This window comes from Theileria annulata, chromosome 1 (assembly GCF_000003225.4).
Source record: "Theileria annulata chromosome 1, complete sequence, *** SEQUENCING IN PROGRESS ***".
Lineage (NCBI taxonomy): Eukaryota > Apicomplexa > Aconoidasida > Piroplasmida > Theileriidae > Theileria > Theileria annulata.
In genome coordinates, this window is record NC_011129.2 from 1,794,895 (window position 1) to 1,819,759 (window position 24,865).

Sequence of the window (24,865 nt, forward strand, 5' to 3'; positions counted from 1 at the left end):
ATCCAGATATCATTATACCTGTGTATAATTATTATATAATTGACTAAAATGTTGATTAATAGCTTGTTAGAATAAAGGTAAAAATGGATGCTTGTCTTGAGAATAGGCTTAAGAATTTCCGACAGGAACACGGATACGAAGAAGATCAGGATTCTTCAGTGTATTTGAAAGTGCGTGAGCTGATTTTGGACGGCTCAAGCATTAAAACGATCTCAATGAAGGAAGGAGAAAGGCTTGAAAAGTTTAAAAATTTGTCCAAATTGTCTTTGAATGGGACTGGGCTTACAACACTAACAAATTTTCCAGAAATGCCAAGTCTCAAAGTGCTTGAACTCACCGATAATTACATCTCAGACCCAATTGTTTTCACTATGATCCCAAAACTATTTCCAAACCTTAAAATATTACAAATGGGTGGAAATCATCTGAAAAATCCACATGACGTTAAATCACTGGTATCTCCCTTTATACTCTATTTCTCTAGTTTAATATAATTAAGTATATATTGTTGTAGAGTACAATGCCCTATTTGGTAGTTTTGGGTTTGGCTATGAACCCTATGGCTAATGAAAAGAATTACAGAGAAGTTGTGTTTGAGTGTTTGCCTAATCTGGAAGTCCTTGACCAAGTCGACTCAACAGGAGCAGAGTACAACTACTCATCAGACGAGGCTCTTGATGATGATCTTGAAGGCGATGCTGATGAAGACGATCTCGAAGGGCCTGATGAAGAAGACGGTAATTCTCTTACACATTAATTCATGTAACAATATGCATTATTTTATAGATGTATTGAAAAAGTTTTATGAAGCTGAATATAAAAGTGATGACGAAGAAGACGATGATGAGTTTGACCCTGAGAACCAGCCTGATGTTGAGGACGAAGATTTCTGTAAGTTTAACTCTAATTTAACGAATTTGTTCCAGACGAGGAAGAAGATGAGGAAGAGGAATTGGACGAACCAGACGATGATTATGACGGCAAGAGACCAGCAGAAGATGATCTTGAGAATGAAAGTGCTTCATCTACAAAACCTAAAACTGAATAAAATTCATTAATTTTTTTCCAATAATTTTATCAATTTTATCAATAAAATTTATATGTGGTTAATCTTACACAACTAATAAAATCTGTAACAAATAAAATAATGTACAATTGATATATATAATTAATTTTTAAAATTAATGTATCAATACTGATAATTAATGTCCAGAATTGATTATATAAGTATAGAAGGTTTAAGGATAGATGGCAGGAGGAAGGATGAGTTGAGAAATACCAAAATATTCTTTGGATCAGAGACTAGCGTGGATTTTCTTAATTATGACGGGGTTTCCGAGATTCTTCAAGGTTTAAACAAAGTCCAAGTACTCATTAAGGGACCTTCCGAGGTAATATTTTATACCCATTCGATGTTATACACATACTGCACATATTATATATATTATACATTTAATCATAATATATAGTTGGAAGTAAAGGGAGTGAAGAATGTGTATGGAATATTGGAAGAGAAGGTTGATATACAGTGTGAAATCTTATTGTCAACCGATAAAAAGGTTAAAAACTCCCCAAATGAGAGACTAATTAAGGATCTCGCTATGGCAGTTAAGTCTACTTACCAGGAAATGATAATTTCTCACTGCTATAAGACAAGCGCAATTTCCATATTTATCAACATAATTGAATATGATGGGAGCATAAAATCAACAGTTTTAAACGCCGTTGGCTTAGCACTGATTGATGCAGGTGTTTCTCTCAAGGATATCGTCTCCTCCTCTACAGTTTCATACTTAGATTCAACGGTCCTAACGGGTATTCACTTGTTAAATTATTGATTTTTAGACCCAAATCAGATGGAAATCAATGCTTCAACAGCTACTTTATGTATCGCCTTTTCTTCTTCAAATAATAACGTATCTTTTCACTATTATACTAGTATTTTTTTGCCATTTTGCACATATACTACATTACTACTATATCATTTTATTGGCAAATATAAACAGTAATGATGTAATTAAATAAGTTAATTGGCTTTATTAGATAATTTATATGGATTACAAGTCAAAAATCGCACTGGAAGATTTCAAGTCACTGTTCGATTCCTGCCTCGCAGGCTCCAGAATATTCACGGAATACGTTAGACAAAGATTAATCAACTACGCCAACAAAGCCGTTACTCTTAACCTTAAAATTCACTCAAACTAATTTTTTGACCTTACTTTTATGTGTAATGTTGTGTGGTGTCAATTTCATCATTTATATCTCGTTTAGTGGTTTTATTCCTAGAAACTAGTTGGAAAAATGAGTCAAATAAGACTCTCGGCTCCCTCAAACTATTACTGGGACTTGAAGTTTATTTCTCAGAGAATCAAGCAGGATCCCATCGACTACATCATTTTCTTGCTGTTTGTCTCACACCTTATTGGCTTTCTGGTATACTTGTCATATTTAAGACTAAGATGCTCCAGAAAACAATTCTTTGTCATCATTAAATAATTTTCTACCAAACACATACATACACTATTAGAATATTGTTAACAATGTTAGAAATATTGATATAATATATTATTATTAACATCATTAGTATATTAATGTGTTAATGAGGGTTTATGAAAATTCAAGACCTTTTTTGGCTATTTCGTACAAGTCAGGTGAGATGTTCGGTGTGCTAAAAACTCTTTCAAGCTGAGATTTCATAAGCGCTGAGCGTTTGGGCTCGAGCATTGCGAACTTGAGTAGCTTGGTGCAACATCTGGCTGAGACATGAGGGTTTACGGGGTCAACTGCCAGAATCGCGTCTGTCAAGAACTTATAACCTTCTCCGTTATCCAAGTGGAAGTTCTCACCGTATGCGAAGACTGTGACCAGAGAGTTGAACCTGTTCGGGTTACTGAGGACAAAGTCCTTATGTTTCATCAAGTCCTTGACAGTATCGAGCGAAGATTCGAGTTCTGATAGTGCCTGGGCCTTGAACCATTTGTCAACCAGGGCTTGATCTCCGTTTGCGAAGTTGTAAAAGTCATCGACAACTTTCTGACGGTCTTGGAAGTCCATATGCATGAGCTGCACAAATGCTGCGTACTTGTCATTCATAACCTTGGCTTCCTTATAATGTTTTAGGGCTAGTTCCACAGACTCCATATCCCTCATACTTACCAGGAAGCTGAAAACTGTATTCCTCAAGAAGCGTCTGGCCATGTCTTCCTTGGTGAGTTCATCTTTCTGGCCCTCGCGAAGTGTAAGGCTTTTGTACATTTCAGTGAAAGTTGGTCTAAACGTCCTCCCAAGCTCCTGTTTCAGCTTCTTTAAACTAGCGAATAGAAGGCCTGGGTCATAAGGCTTCATTTTGGAGGCAAGAATATCCACGTCAGGCATGCTCATGCATAGCCCCTTCTCGTTATGGTCCATTTCAGAGTCCAAAAGCTTTTTGAATGCCTCGAGGTATGTCTTCGGAACCTCAGCCGTCGGGTCCTTTGTCAGATCCAATACCACTTTAGTGGCAAGACTCTGTGCTGCGTTCCATCTGTTTAGTCCATCCGTATCGTATAACATTAGGAACAGCAGTTCCTCTGGGGGCTGGTCGTATTTCACCTTCACTGGTGCCGAAAAGCCTCTGTTGAGTGACAATACACAGTCCTCTGTCACTGGTCCAAATTCAAACTCCTGTTGCTCCTCTTTCAACTCCACCAGAACGTTTCCCAGCAGGTCTCCACCCGTCGATTTCCCTATAAACCCAACCCTCAAGGGAATATGGAATGGTTGTTTAACGGGTTGTTTTGGCGTTGGTGGAGTGTACTGCTTCAGCACTAGCTTATACCTGTCACCAACTCTCTCCGCTCTCACCACCTCCACCACTGGCGTCCCGCTCTGGCAATACCAACGCTCGAATTGTGTCAAATCCTTGTTATTTGCGTCGGCCATTGCATTTCTGAAGTCATCACACGTCACTGCGCTCAAGTCATGCCTCTCAAAATACAAATCCATTCCCTTTCTAAATCCGTCAGCTCCCAACAGTGATTCATACATTCCTACCAACACATTTAGTATACTAACTATTAATGAAATAAATATATTTTATAGTCAAGTCAATAGTATATATATATTGGTGAAACATACCTATTACGAATGATCCTTTATCATATACCGTTGGAGTATAAAAGTTATCCATTGAGATATAACTTTCAGGTCTGATGGGATGAGACATCGGCCCGGCGTCTTCGGGGAACTGGACAGACATCAGGTACTGCACTTCCCTGATCCTGTTACTCAGTGTGCTGGACATGTCTCCGCAGAACTGGTGCTCTCTGAAAACTGTCAGTCCTTCCTTGAGCGTGAGCTGGAACCAGTCTCTGCACGTGACTCTGTTCCCTGTCCAGTTATGGAAGTACTCGTGACCCACAACGCTAAGGATTCTCACGAACTCAGCATCGGTTGTGGTATTAACGTCGGCTAACAGCAGGGCTGTGTTGAATATGTTAAGTCCTTTGTTTTCCATGGCTCCAAAGTTGAAATCACGAACTGCAAATACGTGAAACTCGTCCAAATCATACTCTCTGCCGTATTTTTCTTCGTCCCACTTCATGGCCTTTACCACACTCTCTAGTGCCCACTGGAGCTTCCCAACGTCCTCAGGCTCTGACGAAAGCTGCACCAACACATTTCTTCCGCTCATTGTCTTGAACGTTGTTGAAATTGAGGCCAAATTCCCAGCCACAAGTGCGAAGAGGTAGCAGGGCTTGGGGAACGGGTCCACGAACTCTGCAAAGTGTTTCGTTCCCAGGTCACCTGAATCAACCTTATTCCCGTTACTAAGCAGAACAGGGTAAAGCTTCTTATCAGCTTGGACTCTTACTCTAAAGCTGCTAAGTACGTCTGGCCTATCAAGGTAATATGTTATGCGTCTAAATCCGTGAGGCTCGCACTGAGTACAAAATGCTGCACTGCTCTTGTAGAGTCCCACCAACTTGGTATTGTTCTTCGGGTTAACTGTCACATGAGTCTCCACCGTAAAGGTTCTTGAGTCATCTTTCGGCAAGAATGAACTTGGGACGGTCATGTTCCCGTCAACGTCAAGTGTATAGCCTGTAACTGGCACGTTTTTAAGTTCAACTCCATCCACTGAAACGAACTTGCAGTCGAGTTCGTCACCGTTCAAAACCAAATTACCTGGCAAAGTGTTTGGTCTCCTCCTCATCAAAAGCTTAGACCTCACTCGAGTCTGGGTATCATCGAGGTCAAAGTCCAGGTACACATTCTCGACGTCGAACTCCGGTGGCCTATAGTCCTTCCGAAATATCTCCACAAACTTCTTCACTGGCTTCAACGTCAAGGTCGACGTTTCAGACTCAGTCTTAGTTTGTGTTTCAGTCGCGGACATCTTCGGATATTCCTCTCTTTTATCAAGTACTTTTTTATCTTCTAATACACCTTTTCCGGTAAATACTGTAGATTGTGTTCCAAAGTGGCTAATAAATTCTTTTACTGGAACTAATGTTCTGGAATCTCTGGCCAAATTATTAAAGTTCAATCTATACTGTGTAAATAAACAGTTCTGAAAAGGTTGATTTTTATATAAAAATGAGAATCTTCTTAGTTTTATAAAACTACGATTATGCATAGAGTTTCCTTGCCCGAATAGGCAAGATTCTGTTGCTAAACTTCTGGAGGTATTTCTTGTTAAATTTGAGCAATTTACTGGATACAAACAGGCGCAAATCAGGGAAACGCTGAGCAATTTTTTTAGAAAACGTATGTGCATAAGACTACCATTTAACTGAGATCGTTGGACGATAATTTATTTCTTGTGATTCCAAACATGTGTGGGGAGTTAAATCGACGAATTCTCGATTTTCTACTCATTTTACCCATGCTTCTTCTCAGAATCTACTACATAAACTTATTTATACATGTATATTGATATTATAACATAACATTATGCACATATTATTTATTGTATAAAATGTGTTAGAATCATTTAAGATAATCTATTGGTAGTCTTACAGTCCACATTTTAGAGCCTGGGATGAGTAGTACTCTTGCTTTTTGATAAATATAAAAGTGTAGTCTTTTACTGTTCATCATTACTGTTATCCCTTGAGCTTTTGTTCCTTGAGTTTCTGGCTGTTTCTTCCCAATTTCCTCTTCATTTTCTAATTCTTGGCTACTTTGGTAGTACGAGTTCAGAATTGAACTTTTTACTCTTTGTCTCTTCTTACTTGTCTTGTCAAAATTGAAATTAACAGGCTTTACACCGAGTGAATCGCAGCTTACACTCCTTTGCTCGTTTAACAGTGGTATATAGAACACTATTGAGCTCTTTCCCATATCTCCTTTTTCTCCCGTTTTCTCCTTTTTACTTATTTTCTTCTTCATTTCTGAGTCACTACCGACTGTTTCGCCCTGAGCACTTGATTGATTATTCGATATAATACTTGATATACATGCGTCAGTATATAAATAACCCCAAACCTCCGAATTACCAACTTTACTCTCTTCACAATTATCTTGAGTTATTGTGAACGGCTGTGAAATTGATACACTTTTCAAATATGTTCTGTCAAGTTTCGGTGCGATGAATGATAAGAACTGTAAATACTTATTGAATGCGAAGTTTTTATACTCCTTCTGAGCGTCAAAGGCTCTTCTCTTCTGTAAATTGCAGCGTTCGCAAATTTCAGAGAGCAAATCCACCGAGTCACTTCTAACTTTTGAGTATAAAATGTCCTTCAGCATCCTATGGGTATATAAATCAGGGTATCTTCTTATCGGTGACGTGAAATGTAAATACACAGGCAATGCCAGTCCCCAATGTTTCACTTCCAATCCTCCCACATTATTTAGACTATTTACACTATTTACACTGGTATTACTGGTATCAATAGTATTAGAGGCATTAACATCTCTGTGAATTGGTGAATAAATGGCTTCTTTGAACTTTTGTAGTACTGAAAAGCTTAAGGACTGGAATGCTGATGGGTCCATATAATGTTCACATTTGCTTAAAACTTCAGTGACAGTCATCTTATCCACTTGGATCAGATTTTTAAGGTTCTTTGGTAGCATTTGTGCAATTAGGGACTTGACTGCCTTACTGGTGTCCTCATGAGTTCTCAGAAAGTAAAGGTCAATTTTCTCCGAAATAAACTTCGCAACTTGAGTGTTGGCTAGTAACATCATCTCCTCTATCAGTTCGTGGCTTTCTTTTGGTATTTTTTCAACTCTTAACATATATTTCCTGTCCAGTTTCCCCTTGTTATTTAAATATCTATCAATGGGCTCCTCAGACTTCTGATTTTGATGAATAAGTTTGGGAATATGACATTTGATTGATCCATCAATATCCACGTGAACTGCTCCGAGTTGTTTTAGCCTATAATACCTCATTTTCTGAGATAAGTAGTAAAGCCTCACTAAAGATAACTTAGTCTCGTCATTTATCCCCAAATCCTCTATCATCTTCTCCAGTTCTCTGAAACTATAAGACGCCAAATCTAGTTCTTTCCCACCCCTTTTAATGTTTAAACAGCAGTATAGCATCGTCTTGGCATTATCGTATGTGAGTCTGTTTTTGCTAGTTATCGTAGATAAAACGAAATTTACGTCTTTAATATACAAGTCATTTCCGACCTTTTCACCTTCACCTGACTCACTCACGTCCACAAAAACTGAAAAGCAAAGCTTTTCTTTCTTTGGGAGAAGAGAACACAAATCTTCACTCAACTGCTGAGGCAACATTGGGTACACCAAATGTTCCAAATACACTGATGTTGCTCTAGTTCTTGCATCCAAATCCACCAATGAGTTTTCCTTCACAAAATGGCTAACATCTGCAACATGAACTCCAATTGTGTATATAATACCACCATTACTCGAATCATTTGGATTAGCTTGACAAAACTCAATTGAAAGTGCGTCATCTAAATCCTTGGCGTCTTGAGGGTCAATTGAAATTACAAATAAATGGTTCATATCTTTCCTGTTATCCCATTTTGTCTTGTTTCCCTCCTGTATCAGCTCGTTTAAATTTGCTAGAACAGCCTCTGAGAATCCCTTGGGGTCTAGTCCGTGAAACAACATCGTTCCTTCCATTTCAGAATCTGGATCACAAGTCTCTCCAATTACACGGATTATATCTCCTTTAGGCTCCAATTCACTCTTCTTCCAATCTACAAATCTATTTATACATAACAGATTTTTGTCCTTTGAATTTGGATCTTCTGATTTATATGAATTTAATACCGTTGTTACATCACTTTCAAGATCAGATTTATACACTTTAAATGCGGGCCATCTTGTATCTCTGGGTTGGCATCTGACGTATTCCAATGTATTATCAAAAAACTCAGATAGGTTAAATGTTGAAACTAAGCTCGAAAGGTTTGGAGTTCTGTTCAGAACTTTTATTACTCGGCACTCTCCGGGTGTTTCTTTGTATGCCACTTTACCACTTGGAGTTTGTGATGGCATATATGGCACTAATTTTTGTCTTCTTGACTTTATCGCCACAACTTCATCTCCATGAAATGTTCTGTTCCTCGAGATAAAGCCGTAAATTTTCAACTCATCAAACCCCTTCTTCTTAACTCCTGATTGTTCTCCGGATTCCTTTTGTATGTCTTTATTCAAATTTATGTTTGTATTACTATTTGTTAATATAAGTTTGGATTCAGAAGTTGCGAAAGCTGGAATAAAAACCGTTCCTCTGACCACAAGTTCTGGGTGTTTTCGTTCCAGTTCTTCTATATCTTCTTCCTTCCAATACTCTTCATACGATATTTCGTTGTTATTTTTGCGATATTCCTCAAAATTCAAACCATTATCAGAATTTGTGGACGCTAAATCTGAAGCTTGCGAACTTTGAGCAGTTTGTGGAGATTCAGAAAAGCTGGTGTAATATTTAAGATTTGGATTATGTAAGCAGTGAGTGGATTTTAGGATTCCATATCCTTTTAACTCATGGCAAAAAAAAGTATGGGTATATTTTACATTTGATGTGTAATGTACATTATATAAAATTTCATAAATTGGAAGTCGTTTTGTAAGTATTGAGTTTATTTCATAATTTCTGAAATAAGGCGAAATATATTTTAATCTAGACAACTTGGAAAGTATTCGTTCGGAACAGTTTGATCCACTTGACAGAGTTAAGATCAAAACCATAATTTATAGAAACGGATCCACTTTTAACCCATTTTTAGCAAATAAATTTAAAAATTAATTTCGAACATCACAAATATAAAATTTAATAACTTTTACTTTTACATCATGGGTGGCAGTCAGTCACTGATGGATACCAAGTTTAATCTAACACTTCAGTCTAGAGAAGCGGTTTCTACATTTTCACAATTTATTTATTTTAAATATTCATTATCTAACTATATTTATCCTTATTTCATTAAAATTTTACTACAATTTATACTTATTCCACCATAATTAGGTATTTCTTAATTATTATATCATAATAATCTAAATGTGTAGCAAAAATTGCATTACAAATGTTTAAAAGAGGAGGAAGATGAGCGAATAAAAGTAAAATCTGCAATAGAATCCAATAATCCTGAATCTGCAAGGATCCACGCCACAAATTCGATTTTTAAACGTAACGAAGCGATGAGATTTTTAGAGTTTAAATCAAGATTAGATATCTTATCAGCACAAATAGACTCTGCAATGAGAACTCAACAAGTATTTATTTATCTTTTCCTACTCCTTACCCATCTTATCTATTATACTTAAACAGACTGTAAATATTATATTAGTTAACGGAAGAGTTAAAAAAAGTGTTACCTCAGTTGAATAAATTTTTAAAGTACAATAAACTCGATTCGGTTGATGTTATAACAGATTTTAAGAAAATATTCGAAAATATGGTAGGCTGAAACACATACTCATTTAATTGAAAAAGAATGAACTGAAATCAAGTTTAGGATGGAAATGAATCATACACGGGAGAAAATGTGAACAGGGAATCGTCATTCAAAGTTCCTCCTAGGGAAGTTGAAGCCTTGATTTCTAGGGTAGCACAGGAATATGACCTTGATATGAGCGAAATGACCAAGAAAATGGAAACACAAAACGAGTCTAAACCTCAGTCATACAATAAGCCAGGTTTGTCATAGAAGAACTTTTGTATTTGTTGAATTCAATATTTTCACACATTGGAAAAGAAAAGAAGATACCGAGTTGATAATCTGCCTTATAATTTTTAATAATTTAATTTTTTGTCTAAAATTTACAAAAGTTTGAAATTAATATTTCTATTGATCAGTTATTTGTGAGGTACGGTAAATTGTGGAGATAAATCTAGTTCGTTCAGAATTAATATTGTTGTAATTCCTATATTTAGTTTTCAAAAATGTCGCTTCATATGGGATTTACGAAAAAGCTAGAACTTCGAACCGAGAAGGTTAAATCGGTGGATATTCACCCTTCAGAACCATGGGTGGCCTCAGCAATGTATAATGGCTCACTCACGATTTACAATTACAACACTCAGGCCTTGGTGAAGAAGTTAGAAATCTCAGATGCGCCTCTGAGGTGCTGTAAATTCGTTCCCAGGAAACAGTGGATCGTTGCGGCAGGAGATAAGATGTGTATCTCGGTATATAACTACAATTCACTCGAGAAGGTCCACGTGGTTGAAGCCCACAAGGACTATGTCCGATATTTGGATCTACATTCGACAATGCCATACGTTCTTAGCTGCTCAGACGATATGACTACAGTTTTATGGGACATTGACAAGGGGTGGGAGAAACTTGCCGTTTTTGAAGGCCACTCACACTACGTAATGATGGCAAAATGGAGCCCAAAGGACCCGAACACCTTTGCAACATGTTCCCTCGATAAGACTATTTCGTTTTGGAGAGTTATGCTTAACTCTACAAACGCCACTCTGGCCCCTAACGCCACAAACACCCCTAACACCACTGCCGCACCAGTTACCAGTAGCGCAAACACCTTTGTGGGTAATTTGAGCTCTGGAAAGTCGAAGGGCTCAAAAGGAAAGAGTGGGAATAAACCACACTTTACCCTTACAGGCCACGAACGAGGAGTCAATTGCATTGACTTTTGCCCAAATTCGTCGTTCCCGTACATCATTTCCGGATCCGACGACTGTACTATAAGGGTTTGGGACTACCAAACCAAGCTTTGTCTACAGGTGTTAAAAAAACACTTTAAGCCTGTTTCCTGTGTAGTATACCACCCCAGACTTCCGATCATCCTATCAACAGGCGAGGACGGAGATTTTAACGTCTGGAACTCGAACCTTTACAAGATTAAAAGGTCAGTAAACTATGGTTACGGACAACTTTGGCACGTAGCGAGTAACACCACGGATACTGCACTCGCTAGTGATTCTGGAGTTTGCGTTCTTGAACTCGCAGGCGGAAAACCACTGGCATCAATGTACTCTAGCAAACTCGTGATGGTCAAATCATCTGACATTCTCACATGTAACCTCACCTCTTCGCTCACTGATCTCTCAAATCATGACCCATCAAAACCCTTAAATTTATCATTCAGAAATATCGGTTCATCAGGTATAATATTCACACTATATATAAAGTTTTAACCTTGATTAACTTTTTTGTAGAGTTTTTTCCACAGGAACTTTCGCATCACCCCAACGGTCGTTTTATTTGTTTATGCGGTGATTCTGAATATATAATCTACACATCCCAAGTAAAATTTAGTTTACACTATTATTTACTAGTTTATACTCTATTTTTAGCTTAATATACTAAAGTTAACCATAAATTATGATCGTATATAAGTTATTCATTTAATTGTGTTAGGGTATGAAGAGTAAAACATTCGGAAAAGCATCACAATTTGTTTGGTCATTTGAAGGTGACTACGCAACGTACGATGGGTTCGAAGTTAGTGTGTTCTCGGAATTTACACTCAGAGAGAAGCTCGACCTGCAGCAGACACAAGTCCAGAAGTTACACGGAGGAAAGTTACTTGGAGTGTCAACAGATGTAGATATCCTATTCTACACGTGGCCGCCATGCATGCCAGTGAAGAGGTTTTCACTGCAAGTGGACGATATTTACTGGCACCCGTCATCGAATAGGCTGGCACTTGCATCGCAACTGGCAACATACATATTATCATATAACCTCGAACCACCGAACAGTAGCAGATCGAGTAAGTTTGGAGGAAACTACGCAGAGGATCTAGACGAAAATGAAGCTGAAGAATTGGAAGAGGAGATCTTCCAGTTTGAGAAGGAGTTGGTGGAGAGAGTAACAAGTGCATTGTGGGTTAATGACACCTTCTTGTTTGTGACGTCGAACTCACACCTGTCGATGTATCTGGCTGGGAATACGGAGACGCTTGTGTACCTGGATAAACAGCTTCACTTGGTAGGATACTTGCCTGAAAGCCAGCTGGTATATTTATGCGATGATTCAGTATCAGTATACGGGTATCAACTACCCTTTTCCTACCTCCAGTTCCACTCCAAGCTTTATCACTACACCCAGGTGTTAAATTCGGTTTCAAAGGACGAACACTCTGAGTTCGAGGACGAGGAACTCTCAATCGCAAAAAATGAACTCAAACAGTCCTTGGAAAACGTCGACGAGAAAATGAGAGAGAATGCAAGCAGGTTCCTTCAACTCTTTGGGGAATATGAACTCGGCCTTTTATGCACTGATAACCCCGACCTCAAATTTGAACTACACCTCAAACTCGGAAATGTCAACGACTGCCTTAAACTTCTTTTATGGGAATCACTCAATCTCCCCGAATTGTCTGATTATACTGTTAACAACGATGTTATAAACTCAAGTGATGACGTCGATGTGATACTGGGATTGGATGATATGTTGAAAAGGAAGTGGAAGAGACTTGGAGACTATTGTCTTAAAAGTTCCCAGATCAAGGTGGCCAAATTATCGTACAAATTCTCCAATAACTTGCAAAACCTGCTCGTTCTACATACCCTCACAGGTACCTTATCGTAATTTGATAAAATGTTTCAGGTGATCTTGAGGGAGTGAAATACGTGGCAAATACTGCACTATTGTCAAGGGTGTACAATGTAGCTTTCACAGCCTTTTACATGCTGAATGACATCGATTCCTGTATTCAAGTATCATTACATATTTTAACAGTTATTTTATGAGTTTCTTACCATTTAGTCAGTTATTAACATAAATTTAGATATTGCATACGGTAAACCGACATGCTGAAGCTACGTTTATGGCAAGGACATACAGGCCAAATTTGCTAAAAAACTCATTCACTAAATGGAGCGATAATTTAAAAAATAAGGTACAAATATATAATTCTAAATTCAATAACTAAAAATGTTTTAGAATGTTCAATTGATGGAACCTTTTGTGGACAATAACGAGGTGGATTTGAGTGATTTTAATTCCGAGTTCCCAGAAGCCTCGCAGTATTTAAAATTCAAGGACTCCTTTTTCTCAGCCTTTGCTAAGCAAAACGAACAAAAAAATGACACTGTTGATTTGTAATTTTTAATTCAACATCAATTTCATAATTTTCATAATATATATTATTTAGTTATCAGATTTAAAGTTATCTATTGTGTAAAACGCTCTTGATCTTTCGGATCATGCGAAGTGAAGTGATGATGCCATTTCTGTGCAGGCGACACTTGGCTCCTCTCCTCTTGTGCCGTTGCTTATGCTGAGTAGTGGCACGACGGTACATCAGCTTCCCTGTGGCTGTTACCTTGAACCGCTTAGCCACTGAGTGGTTAGTCTTAGGTTTTATTCGAAACTGCCCCCCAGCTCTAATTTTAAGCCTATATTTCCTGCGTTCAAATAGGCGAGTGTCTGTCTTAGCGCTAGGTAAGGTCGAAAAATTAATCTGCGATATGAAATTGAGGGACGTTCTAAAGGCTCCAAAGTCAGAACTCCCACGAGGAAGACTAATCACACAAATACATCCGGCGCCTGATAAAAACAATAATTTTACAATGAGAATTGCGGAAACCAAAAAGTTAAATATGGTACATGCTAAAAACATGGCATTTTAACAAAAATAACATGTTTAAAATCAGCTCAAAGTATACTATATTAAAGCAAAAATAAAATACAATTATAATGAAAAAAGGCCATGATTTAAAAATTAATTGATATGTTGTTTCACAACAACGGAAGGTGTGTAAGAAGATTCCATCACATTTTACAAACTAAATAATCTTTTAGAAATGCAAAAAGTAAATTTCATAATTTTAATATAAAAATTAATTAATCTATGAGAGAAAATAAGAATTGGCTAAAATTAGCCTACACACTAATTTTTAATGGATTCCTGTGTTTTTTTACTATTTTAATTATTTTTCCATCTAATTTATTCATTTAATAGTTTAAATTACATTTTTATGAGTAATGATGGTATTGAATTAGATCAGAATTAACAGTTCCTTGAGTCTAGGACTCACCAATCATACAACTAATAGCTCAAAAGTGTTCCTAAACTCATTACATTAAGCTTTACCACTTTATACTTTTAGTTAACCTTTACAAATTGACAAAACTTTACTAAAACTAATAAATTACATTTCAAACTGATTAGTTACATCTACAGATTGGTAAAATCCTTGTAAAAATGTCAGCCAAAAGATTAAATTTAAAACCAACTTTTAATAGGAAGTTATTTCTCCTAGTCTACTTGTTGTGTTTTATATCTTTGAACAGTGTTAATGGGCTCAAACAAAACAGAGGGCCTCTGGAGGAGGTTAATCAGAGCGTGAGTTCAAGTGAAAATGATAGTAACTTGAATGAAATGGACGACGAATTCACTGGTAGCACTTACCTTGAACCTGCTAATGACAATAAATCATTCTTGGAGAAAAGCGAAGACTACGAAGACGAAGATTATGATTATGATGAGGAAGAGGATATTGATTTGGACAGTTTTTCAGACGCGAGTTTGTTGGAAATGAAAAACATTTCAGATGAAGAAGGTGGAAAAAATGAGGGTAAGGGAGGTCGAACATGGAATAAAATTAACCCAAAGCTGATGAATGGCACCGTTTTGAAAAATTACCTAAACAAGATTAGCGCGGCTGACACTGCAAAGAAGGCCAAATTAAAAACGAAGAAGGCAATTTCAGGTGTAAAATCAAAGTTTAGCGACTTACATAAGGGTTATAAGAATATGAAGGGGAAAAGATTATTAAACAGGACAAACGGAGAGGAATCAAACAAACCATCGAGATTTAGTAGAATCACTTCGGGTCTGAGAAGAAGGTGATTGATTCCTAGTTTCAAATAAATTAATATATTAGTGTGTGATGATTATGTGTAAATAGTACGCAAAGATTAATAATGTGTATATAATAACGTCATGTTTAAGATGGGGTTTGAAGTTTTAGAATTTAAATAAAATGTAGATTTTTAAATTGTTTATTCATTTCCGTTGCACAAACAATAAAATTGAAATGGTTTTGTTTTATTAGATTTACATAATTTGTTTTTTATTTTTAAAATTTACAACACATTATCCACTTTCAAATGTGACGTATTTTTTCATTTTATAAACTAATGGACAGTAATTCTCAACAAACAATTCAGGATTCTAGTTTAAAATTAAAGTTTCTAAAGCCTAACCCCGAAAAATGCGTGGATAGAGTTCCGACTCTTTCAAGTTTGTTTTTCCCAAAATTTTACATAGTTATTCACTTTATAAATTTAAATGATAGGTAAATAATTTTATATAGAAGTTGATGGACTGGAAAATGTGGAATTGGAAATTCTCAACCGCTGGTGCTCGAAGTTTTGGAAGAAGATTTATGGCTCTGGATTCATACTGGACGAAAATCTGACCAAGGATTTCACTAATTACCTCGAACTAAACTCCACAATTGCAATTGATTTAGATAAGGTATTTTCAAACTAATGTTAAATATCTGTAGGCTGATTCTTATTTATCGGTTCAAAAATTACTGTACAACGGCCTTAGACTAGAGTTAGAGAATTTATCAGAAAGATCAAATAACCAAGTAGGCAGCAATGGGACTGAAAACTCAGCAAACAGTGTTGTGACTAAAAACGGATCGGACACCTCTGTATCCCAGTGTAAACTGTTTCATAGATACTATTATTCGTGCAGAGAAAACGCAGTGGCCTTGAACAACCTTGTGGTGTTATCAAACGTAATTTGGTCCTTGAAAAAATATAAGCGTGATGAGTTTGCTCTTACGTGTTTAATAGATATATTGTTGCAGTCATACATGGTAGCCTTAGATTCGTTCATATCCCTAGGCGGAGTTGAAGTAATCCGCGAAAACTTTGAGTTCCTGGCCCTCAACGGCCGCCTGAAACAAAGCTCAAATTATCTACTCAAGTGCATGGAACTGCTCGACAAACTGGATATAAACTTCAGGATACTTCAGACTTCAAAGATTGGAATTCCAGTTAACTGCATAGCACTAGGAAGGGCACCTCCCAGGCTCAGCAAGGCTGATTACGATTGCTCAAATGACAAGGTTAAACTAAAGGCAACGAATTTGATTAAGAAGTGGAAGGCAATTAGGGACGCATCAGTGCCTCAGAAGGAACAGGAACACAAGCAAAAGAAACCAGTTCAAGTCTTGGAGAAGCAATCTTCAACTGAATCAACAGGCCCAATTGAGCACGAAGGTTCTTTTGTACTGGACATCATCAACACAATGGTTGAGCAAAAGGAGAAGGAAAAGAAGAGAAAACTCCAAATCAAAAACTCGCACCTACCAAGCAAGTATAAAATGAAATCTGGTGAGGTCACAGATAATGGTGACAGGTCAGTTGTCTCTGGTAAGGCTGATAAGGTGGTCGATAAGGTACAGAATGATAAAGATAATACTGAATTAAGTTCATGTGTAAACAGCAATAAGCTTGCTTCACTGATGAACTTTTTCAAGGAATATTCTAACAATTCTGGAAACTCAGATAATCCTTCGGCCTCTTCTGATAATGCTAATGGTCATTCAAGTCAGGATCACAGTACCAATATTACTACACAGATTTCTAAACCGATTTCAGATACTCTTGGTACAACAGTATCAGATAAATATGGTGATCTGGAAGATAAAAGATCAATGATACCACCACCTCCGCCACCACCATTTAATAAGGCAAAACATAACACATCAGCTGGTATGTCATTTGATGATCAAAAAGGTGCTAAAGTAAGCAGATTCACAGGTTATCCAATGGTTGGCAAGATTTTACCACCTGGAGCTGTGCCGCCTCCACCTCCAAAACAGCCTAAACACTCTCAAAAACACTCTTCATATAACGTCCGTCAATACACATCTTCAAACACTTCTTATCAAATGTATAACCCTTCTAATTCTGATTATAACACATCAAATTCTGATTACAACAGCTTGAATTCAGAATATAAATCAGTACATTTTGAGTCACAGAATAAAAGATTCAGTACACATAAGGGAAACTACGCGCCAGAAGTGCTGGGCAGTGATGTTTCAATCGCATACGAAAGTTCATTTGACAGAACTGAAACTCCAAGTGCCAGAGAGACAATTGATAGAAAATTAGACTTTTATCGCACATCAGAAAACAACACTTCAAATGACCAACAAATCACACCACCCTGGAAATAACATTACAAAACAATATCATATAAAAATTATGTAATAATATATAGTAATATCTTGAACAATAATATATAATAACTTGATAAAAAATGTGTTAGAATATTAAATCAGATAAATACAATTTTAAGGGTAAATTAATGTAATTTATCCCCATGGATAAAATTGTAGAGGATTTTTATGATAAAAATCTGTAAAAAATCTTCAATTTTTATATTCTTCATTGTTTTTGTATTTAATTTAGTTTTTACCTTTAGAATCCGAAGAAAGGATAATACCTTGACCCTAAACACATACTCTTCGCCAAACGCAGTCATGTCATTGCTTAACCATACCGAATATAAGAGGGAATTTCCCTTAGAAGATGATATTCCCCTTAAAGAGTTTGATCCAGAAGTATACGAATTACTGGAAAAAGAAAGAGATAGACAAAGATATTCAATCAATCTAATCGCTTCCGAGGTAATTTTATTATAATGAACCATTATCTAATGAAAATTTGTAGAATTATGCCAGTAGAGCATGTATGGAAGCATTGGGATCCATTTTCACTAACAAGTACAGTGAGGGTTTGCCAGGGAAGAGGTACTACGGGGGGTGTAAATTCGTTGATGACATTGAAACCTTATGTATTAAAAGATGTTTGGAGGTTTTCGGACTATCAGAAGAGGAATGGGGTGTAAATGTGCAGCCGCTCTCAGGATCTCCCGCAAATCTTGCAGTTTACTGCGCACTACTTCAACCTCACGATAAACTCATGGGACTATCGCTGGAGTCCGGCGGTCACCTCACTCACGGATACTATAACGCCAAGAAAAAAGTCTCCGCATCCTCCATATTTTTCAGCGCTCTTTCATACTTTCTCGACCCCAACACTGGACTTATCGACTACGACGGTCTTGAAAAATCCGCTAAAGCTTACTGTCCCAAACTCATTATCGCAGGAGCTTCCACCTACTCTAGGTAATACTATAGTAAATTCATATTTATATACATATTTAATTGGACTAAAAAAATTATAGATACATTGACTTTAAGAGGTTTCGGGAAATCGCCGATAGCGTTGGAGCCTATTTAATGGCTGACATTGCGCACATTTCAGGCTTGGTTGCTGGAAGGGTCCACCCTCTGCCCTTCGAGTATTGTCACGTAGTTACCTCCACAACTCATAAGTCACTCAAGGGCCCAAGATCAGGAGTAATTTTCTTCAATAAGAAGTTATTGCCTGAATTTGGCGAATGCATTAACCAGTCAGTTTTCCCGACTCTACAAGGTGGACCTCACAATAATAATATTGCCGCCCTTGCAGTACAACTTAAACAGGTAACAATCACTAGAACTCATCAGCATATATATATAATATAAAATATATAATATATTCAATTGTTAACACTTGATTATAGTTATCGAAACCAGAATGGAGAATGTATGCACAAAGAATAGTTGATAATGCGAGAGCATTGGCGTCAGAATTGGAGAAAAGAGATTTGCCAGTTGTTACAGGAGGGACTGATAACCATACTGTAATTGTTAACTTAAGACCATTTGGAGTAACCGGAAGTAAGGCTGAACTGGTGTGTGACCTTGCTAACATATCAATCAGCAAGAGCACAATTCCAGGCGATAAATCAGCCCTAAACCCATCCGGAATCAGACTTGGAACTCCATCACTAACATCAAGAGGAGCTTTACCTCAGGATATGATCTTTGTGGCTGATGTTATCAGAAAAGTTGTTGACATCTGCGTGAAAGTTCAAGGTACCACCAAATACCCTACTTACACATTATACAAATTTATTTCACACATATATAAACAATTATTCATAAGGTTAAAATAATTTTTTAGAGGAGAAAGGGAAGAAATTAGTCGACTTTAAGGTGGGATTGGATGTAAATGAGGATATTTTGAAGCTGAAAAGTGATGTTCTAGAATGGATTAGCAATTTTCCATATGTCGATTAATTCAATTTTCTTATAAAACTATACATCATCCATTATATTTATTATATGTGTTTCAGTGATGTGTTATATTGAGTAGTCTGAGGAATCCACTCCCCATATACACCTGTTGTGTTTCATTGGATTCCATAAAAAAAATTGTTTAAATAATGTCTAACTTGGGAATCTAAGCTTTAGATCGGCTGTGAGGTTTAAATTTAGTTTGTGACTCTAGTGAGGCTTTCCTAACCCAGTTCAGTCACATATAAATCTCGATATGGGTATTAGAACCGGAGTTCCAGCCCTTTTCGCCTCAATTTCAGGCTTCAGAGTTACACCCTTCTGTAAATCAGCCCGAAGATTTCAATTAAACTTAAATCGCCTTAATTTTACCACCAAATCCAAATTATCCTCGAGTTTCCATAATACTAATAATTTAATAAACCGTGATAATGGAAGTAAATTCGACAATTTACTGCCAGTTAATGTAAACTCTACAATAACGAGAAGATTTAATAGTAGTTCGCAAAATGTAGTCAAAAAGTCAGGAAACGCAAATACAACACCCGAAGTTGGTAAAATGAGGAAAGGTTACATATCCCAGGTTATAGGCGCAGTTGTGGATGTTAGGTTCGATGGACCACCGCCACCAATACTGAACGCACTTTGGGTCGACAACGACGGAACTAGGCTCTCTCTGGAGGTTGCTCAGCACCTGGGGGACGGAGTTGCCAGGAGCATAGCTATGGGCGCAACTGAAGGCCTGATGAGGGGCCAAGAGGTCCTTGATACAGGCTCTCCAATTACCATTCCAGTTGGCACTGCAACTCTGGGCAGAATTATGAACGTCACAGGTGACGCAATTGACGGCTTCGGTCCAATTAAATCTGAGCACCAGTTGCCAATTCACAGGCCTGCGCCAACATTCGAGGAGCAGAAGAGTGACGAGGCGCTTTTGATTACCGGGATTAAGGTCGTGGACCTTTTAGCGCCCTACGCCAAGGGAGGTAAAATCGGCTTGTTTGGGGGTGCCGGAGTTGGTAAAACAGTCCTTATCATGGAGCTAATCAACAACGTCGCCAACAAACATGGAGGGTACTCAATATTCGCAGGCGTCGGCGAACGCACAAGGGAGGGTAACGAACTATACCATGAAATGATGTCTACTGGTGTTATTAAGCGTGCACTTAAACCAAATGGTATTTTTATTATTTTAGATATCTTCTAGATATATTTTAGATATATAATTAAATTTGCTAGTAAAATATTTATAATATTGATATTGGTATAATTTATGGTTAGGGAAAGGTGACGAAGCGGATTTTACCGGAAGTAAGGCGAGTCTAGTATATGGACAGATGAACGAACCGCCAGGCGCCAGAGCTAGAGTCGCATTAACCGGGTTGACAGTGGCGGAGTACTTCAGGGATGAACAGAACCAAGATGTGCTGCTGTTCATAGATAACATCTTCAGGTTCACGCAAGCAGGCAGTGAAGTCAGCGCGCTTCTTGGAAGAATTCCAAGTGCAGTGGGTTATCAGCCGACACTAGCCACAGACTTGGGGTCCTTGCAGGAGAGAATCACAACAACAAAAAAGGGCTCAATCACTTCAGTTCAAGCCATTTACGTGCCAGCCGACGATATCACAGACCCTGCTCCAGCCACCACATTCACCCACCTGGATGCGACAACTGTGCTCTCGAGACAAATTGCAGAGCTTGGAATTTACCCAGCAGTAGATCCACTGGACAGCACCAGCAGAATGCTCAGCTCCCACATTGTTGGAGAACGCCAATATAACGTTGCGAGGGCTGTTCAAAAGATACTTCAAGACTATAAATCATTGCAAGATATTATCGCCATCTTAGGTATTTTAATTATATATCCATAAAATAAAATATTTAAATATCGCAAATGGGCAATGAGTTCATGAGAATTGTAGGTATGGACGAGTTGAGTGAGGACGACAAGTTTGTGGTTGCACGTGCCAGGAAGGTCCAGAGGTTTTTGTCACAGCCGTTCCAGGTGGCTGAAGTGTTTACTGGGAAGCCTGGCAGGTTCGTGGAGTTGCCAGACACCATTGAGGGCGCAGAGCAGATCCTGAACGGAAGCTGCGATGACTTGCCGGAAATGGCCTTTTACATGGTTGGAGACATCAAGGAGGCCAAGGAGAAGGCAGTCGAGATGTTAAAAACTAGGTCCTAATCTCTTATAACACTACATGCACACATACATTTATATACATATTAGTTAGTGGCTTAAGATTTAAAAACGCGTTGATATGACTTGAACAAAATGTCAGATGAGCTCGACTTCTCAACCTTGGCCCTGCAGTAGCTTTCAATGTATTTTGCCCAAAGAGAAGCCAATTCGTTAAAATATTTCTATCAAATGTCAAATTAAGGACACTTACCTCAGTCTTGATTGACAGTAACTCCTGAATCAAATACTCCTCAAGAGCGTCATCGGCTTCTGTGGTCACGATGCTTGAAAATAACTAAAATCAAGTTAAACTGGTATATTTACCTCGTTTATAAAAATCTTGAATGAGCTCGTCTTGAAGTGGTTCATGCTGATAAAATTAAGTAGTCTCAACTGGGAAATTTTATTCAGAACCTAATCAAAATATGATCGTGTTGTGGTGGTACCATATGATAGAACAATTTTGATAACAGAGAAAATTGGTTCTGTGTGAGTGACTCGAAGTTTTTGAAATATAGTACAATGTTGTTGTTTATATGTCTTTTGTATTTTTTACATATATTCAAGTTTAATCTAGGGTGAATATTAGTAATAGAAATCTTACTTTGACGTTAAAATTAACAGCAACTTGACATAATAGTAATTGAAGTCCTTTTCAACCAAATAACAGTAAATTACTATGTTTATGACTTCATTGTACTAAAAATTCATTATATGAATGATTGTTTTTGGAAATATTTAAAATACTTGTTGAGTTTTAAGTTTGATTTTGAGTATATTGTCAAGTGCGTTTTCAGGGCTTATCGCGTCCATGATTGAGATGAAGATTGTTTTCTGTATATCTTTGTTTAATCCGATTTTAGTAGCTTTTTTAATCAATTCATCCTTTTTACTATTCTTCTTCTCAACAATCTTTGTTTCAAACTCCAGTACTCCATTAACATCATCAGGTATATTGTTGTAGTTCATGATTGACTCGAGGTTGATTGTCACTCTGTCCATATTCACCTTACTCTTTATCATGTTTCTATAACATTAATAATTAAAATTATGTGGATCTATACTTTAAATGGTCAAATTGTTCCAGGACGTTCTTCGACTTTTTATTACTTTTCAGCTCCTCCTCAATAAACTTCACTCTATCTAAACACGATTTAAAGCACAAAAATAATTTGTTTTTAGTTTATCCATATTTCTAAGAGATTACTTGAAAAATCTTCATGCTCCTTCTTATACTTTTCCACCAAGTCGTTCAAATACCCAAGTATCTCTGAGTTCTTATTTATGCTTTGTCCTAATCCCAAATGTACAATTATATAACTAATATCTATATTTCAATACCTGAGTATTTGAGTAGTATCAGTAATAGCTGTAAAACATCTTCATTTAAATGTCTTCTTGTCAAGAGCTTAATTAGGTGGAAAATAACATCGATATCAATCACTTCATAGTAGTAAATTGAGCAGATGGCTATGATGATATTCCTGACTACTAGTTTGTTCTCATCTACTGTTAATTTCTTTTTCGATTCGCTCTTTAACATCAGCTCCAAGTTGCTTTCAAGCTTTTTGAACAATTTGCAGACAAATCTTTTTATAATCTGAACAATTTTATGTAATTAGTACAAATTATTGTAATACAAATATTCCTTACTGTTGAGTTGAAATAATTGGTCAATGAGCAGATTAATGCTGACTGAGTTGCCACAAGTGAAATTACCACGTTGACTTCATTTATAATCATTGTGATCACAACGTCACAAAGGTTATCAAAACACTCATTTATAATTTGGTTTTCAGACCCCTATATTCATTTGTTTCTTTTTTTAATTACCTTTGAAATTATCTTTGAATACATTTCACACAGTTGATTCAGGATTACTGTATAATTACCTTCTGATAATCTGTTCACCATTCCTATTTGTTTCTTTATAACATTCGATGGATCAAATACTTCTTCCTCCTGTTCTTGTTCAGATTCCAACTCTTCTTCTTGCTCCTCCTCATCTTTATCATCAGATTCTTCCACCTCGTCCTCTTCTTCAAGTTCATCCAATTCATCTTCTTCCATTTCATCACCTTCATCATCCTCGTCTTCAAGTTCATCAAGGCTGTCGTCTCGTAATTTTACAAGTGTGTTGTTTTCAGGGTATAACTTATCATTATCTAAGATATTTTCCTCGTCTGCGATAGTTGTGATATTGGACAGAAAGTCTAAAAAGTCCTCATCAAAGCCGTCCCTCAAGAATTCTGATTTCAACTCCTGCAATACGTCCACTCTACGACCCCGTTTTTTGCCAGCATCATTCTTATCTTGGGTGTTCGCCTTATTTTTTAGAAGTTGTCGTTCTAAATACTCAATTTCAATATCGTCAGGAGTAGGTCTCATTTCACGTTCTTTTTCAAAGTTAACCCTTTTTTCAGATTTCAATCCTTTTGTTGATTCAGACTTATATATGGATTTCAACCCATTATTTTGTGCTTTAATATCATTATTTACAGCCTTGGATCCATTTTTATTAGAGTTATTAGTTATATTATTGGCATTTTTCCTTCTTTGAATCCACTCGAGTTTTTTTTGGTGTTTCAATCTCTTTGCTTCCTTTCTCTGGATCTTACGAAGCTTTTTCCTGGATTTACCTAACCATTTAAGTTAAATAATTGATATTTAAAATACCAAGCTTAACTTTAAATCTAGATTCATCATCGTTAGGGTCCGATAAACGGCTGTAGATATTATTTGATATTCTGGAGGACTCCCTCCCCTTGCCTTTTGACATACTTTTACCAATTTATTAAAATATAATACAATTCATCATAGAAATTAAATAAATAGTCTAATAAATAATTAAATAATAATTTACAGAAAATATTAAATAACATATAAAATATTGTAATCTATTGGATAAAATCAGATAAAAATTAGAATTAAGGTGTAAATTATTTAATAAAAGGATAATAATTATTATATAATTAAAATTTTTAAAACAATTGTGAGAATATATTTGTTGGTTATGGAATCTCACAACTCAATAATTGTATTTATATTAAGGATAGATAAAGGAATTATTCCAATATAGGACCAAAATATACTCCTTTATAGACAAAATATGTAATAAATTATAATTTAAAAAGTAA

At 36.7% G+C, this 24,865-nt stretch overlaps 11 protein-coding genes across 11 annotated transcripts, besides 2 other annotated features; 8 read left to right on the top strand and 3 right to left on the bottom strand.

The window, feature by feature from the left end:
• Nucleotides 1–83: 83 nt before the first annotated feature.
• On the top strand, nucleotides 84–1,048 carry TA20900 (acidic leucine-rich nuclear phosphoprotein 32 family, putative; the record flags this gene model as incomplete). The annotated part of the gene is made up of 4 exons (XM_949248.1): nucleotides 84–455; nucleotides 515–737; nucleotides 787–891; nucleotides 927–1,048. The coding sequence occupies 4 exons, from the start codon at nucleotides 84–86 to the stop codon at nucleotides 1,046–1,048; spliced, it is 822 nt and encodes a 273-aa protein (XP_954341.1).
• Nucleotides 1,049–1,205: 157 nt separating this feature from the next.
• Nucleotides 1,206–2,208, top strand: TA20905 (exosome complex exonuclease rrp41, putative; the record flags this gene model as incomplete). The annotated part of the gene is made up of 4 exons (XM_949249.1): nucleotides 1,206–1,361; nucleotides 1,470–1,815; nucleotides 1,846–1,916; nucleotides 2,044–2,208. 4 exons carry the CDS (start codon nucleotides 1,206–1,208, stop codon nucleotides 2,206–2,208), a joined length of 738 nt encoding a protein of 245 aa, XP_954342.1.
• Nucleotides 2,209–2,610: 402 nt separating this feature from the next.
• Nucleotides 2,611–5,620, bottom strand: TA20910 (aminopeptidase n, putative; the record flags this gene model as incomplete). Its single annotated transcript, XM_949250.1, has 2 exons — nucleotides 2,611–4,031; nucleotides 4,120–5,620. 2 exons carry the CDS (start codon nucleotides 5,618–5,620, stop codon nucleotides 2,611–2,613), a joined length of 2,922 nt encoding a protein of 973 aa, XP_954343.1.
• Nucleotides 5,621–5,973: 353 nt separating this feature from the next.
• TA20915 (putative ribonuclease ii family protein) lies at nucleotides 5,974–9,162 on the bottom strand (the record flags this gene model as incomplete). Its single annotated transcript, XM_949251.1, has 1 exon — nucleotides 5,974–9,162. One exon carries the CDS (start codon nucleotides 9,160–9,162, stop codon nucleotides 5,974–5,976), a length of 3,189 nt encoding a protein of 1,062 aa, XP_954344.1.
• Nucleotides 9,163–9,267: 105 nt separating this feature from the next.
• Nucleotides 9,268–10,121, top strand: TA20920 (uncharacterized protein; the record flags this gene model as incomplete). The annotated part of the gene is made up of 4 exons (XM_949252.1): nucleotides 9,268–9,330; nucleotides 9,481–9,687; nucleotides 9,762–9,872; nucleotides 9,930–10,121. 4 exons carry the CDS (start codon nucleotides 9,268–9,270, stop codon nucleotides 10,119–10,121), a joined length of 573 nt encoding a protein of 190 aa, XP_954345.1.
• A 236-nt stretch (nucleotides 10,122–10,357) lies between these two features.
• TA20925 (beta subunit of coatomer complex, putative) lies at nucleotides 10,358–13,493 on the top strand (the record flags this gene model as incomplete). The annotated part of the gene is made up of 6 exons (XM_949253.1): nucleotides 10,358–11,546; nucleotides 11,600–11,688; nucleotides 11,802–12,963; nucleotides 12,996–13,105; nucleotides 13,177–13,287; nucleotides 13,332–13,493. The coding sequence occupies 6 exons, from the start codon at nucleotides 10,358–10,360 to the stop codon at nucleotides 13,491–13,493; spliced, it is 2,823 nt and encodes a 940-aa protein (XP_954346.1).
• A 1,102-nt stretch (nucleotides 13,494–14,595) lies between these two features.
• Nucleotides 14,596–14,694: a sequence feature (Signal peptide predicted for TA20930 by SignalP 2.0 HMM (Signal peptide probability 0.866, signal anchor probability 0.133) with cleavage site probability 0.736 between residues 33 and 34).
• Nucleotides 14,596–15,243, top strand: TA20930 (uncharacterized protein; the record flags this gene model as incomplete). The annotated part of the gene is made up of 1 exon (XM_949254.1): nucleotides 14,596–15,243. One exon carries the CDS (start codon nucleotides 14,596–14,598, stop codon nucleotides 15,241–15,243), a length of 648 nt encoding a protein of 215 aa, XP_954347.1.
• Nucleotides 15,244–15,533: 290 nt separating this feature from the next.
• TA20935 (uncharacterized protein) lies at nucleotides 15,534–17,596 on the top strand (the record flags this gene model as incomplete). The annotated part of the gene is made up of 3 exons (XM_949255.1): nucleotides 15,534–15,636; nucleotides 15,710–15,873; nucleotides 15,905–17,596. 3 exons carry the CDS (start codon nucleotides 15,534–15,536, stop codon nucleotides 17,594–17,596), a joined length of 1,959 nt encoding a protein of 652 aa, XP_954348.1.
• Nucleotides 17,597–17,767: 171 nt separating this feature from the next.
• TA20940 (at4g32520/f8b4_220) lies at nucleotides 17,768–19,549 on the top strand (the record flags this gene model as incomplete). Its single annotated transcript, XM_949256.1, has 5 exons — nucleotides 17,768–18,049; nucleotides 18,093–18,550; nucleotides 18,610–18,910; nucleotides 18,991–19,345; nucleotides 19,434–19,549. 5 exons carry the CDS (start codon nucleotides 17,768–17,770, stop codon nucleotides 19,547–19,549), a joined length of 1,512 nt encoding a protein of 503 aa, XP_954349.1.
• Nucleotides 17,792–17,848: a sequence feature (1 probable transmembrane helix predicted for TA20940 by TMHMM2.0 at aa 9-27).
• A 253-nt stretch (nucleotides 19,550–19,802) lies between the features above and the next one.
• TA20945 (ATP synthase beta chain, mitochondrial precursor, putative) lies at nucleotides 19,803–21,731 on the top strand (the record flags this gene model as incomplete). Its single annotated transcript, XM_949257.1, has 3 exons — nucleotides 19,803–20,724; nucleotides 20,828–21,394; nucleotides 21,469–21,731. 3 exons carry the CDS (start codon nucleotides 19,803–19,805, stop codon nucleotides 21,729–21,731), a joined length of 1,752 nt encoding a protein of 583 aa, XP_954350.1.
• A 735-nt stretch (nucleotides 21,732–22,466) lies between these two features.
• On the bottom strand, nucleotides 22,467–24,507 carry TA20955 (rna-binding protein, putative; the record flags this gene model as incomplete). The annotated part of the gene is made up of 7 exons (XM_949258.1): nucleotides 22,467–22,755; nucleotides 22,793–22,871; nucleotides 22,936–23,022; nucleotides 23,070–23,328; nucleotides 23,382–23,531; nucleotides 23,562–24,367; nucleotides 24,405–24,507. 7 exons carry the CDS (start codon nucleotides 24,505–24,507, stop codon nucleotides 22,467–22,469), a joined length of 1,773 nt encoding a protein of 590 aa, XP_954351.1.
• Nucleotides 24,508–24,865: the final 358 nt, after the last annotated feature.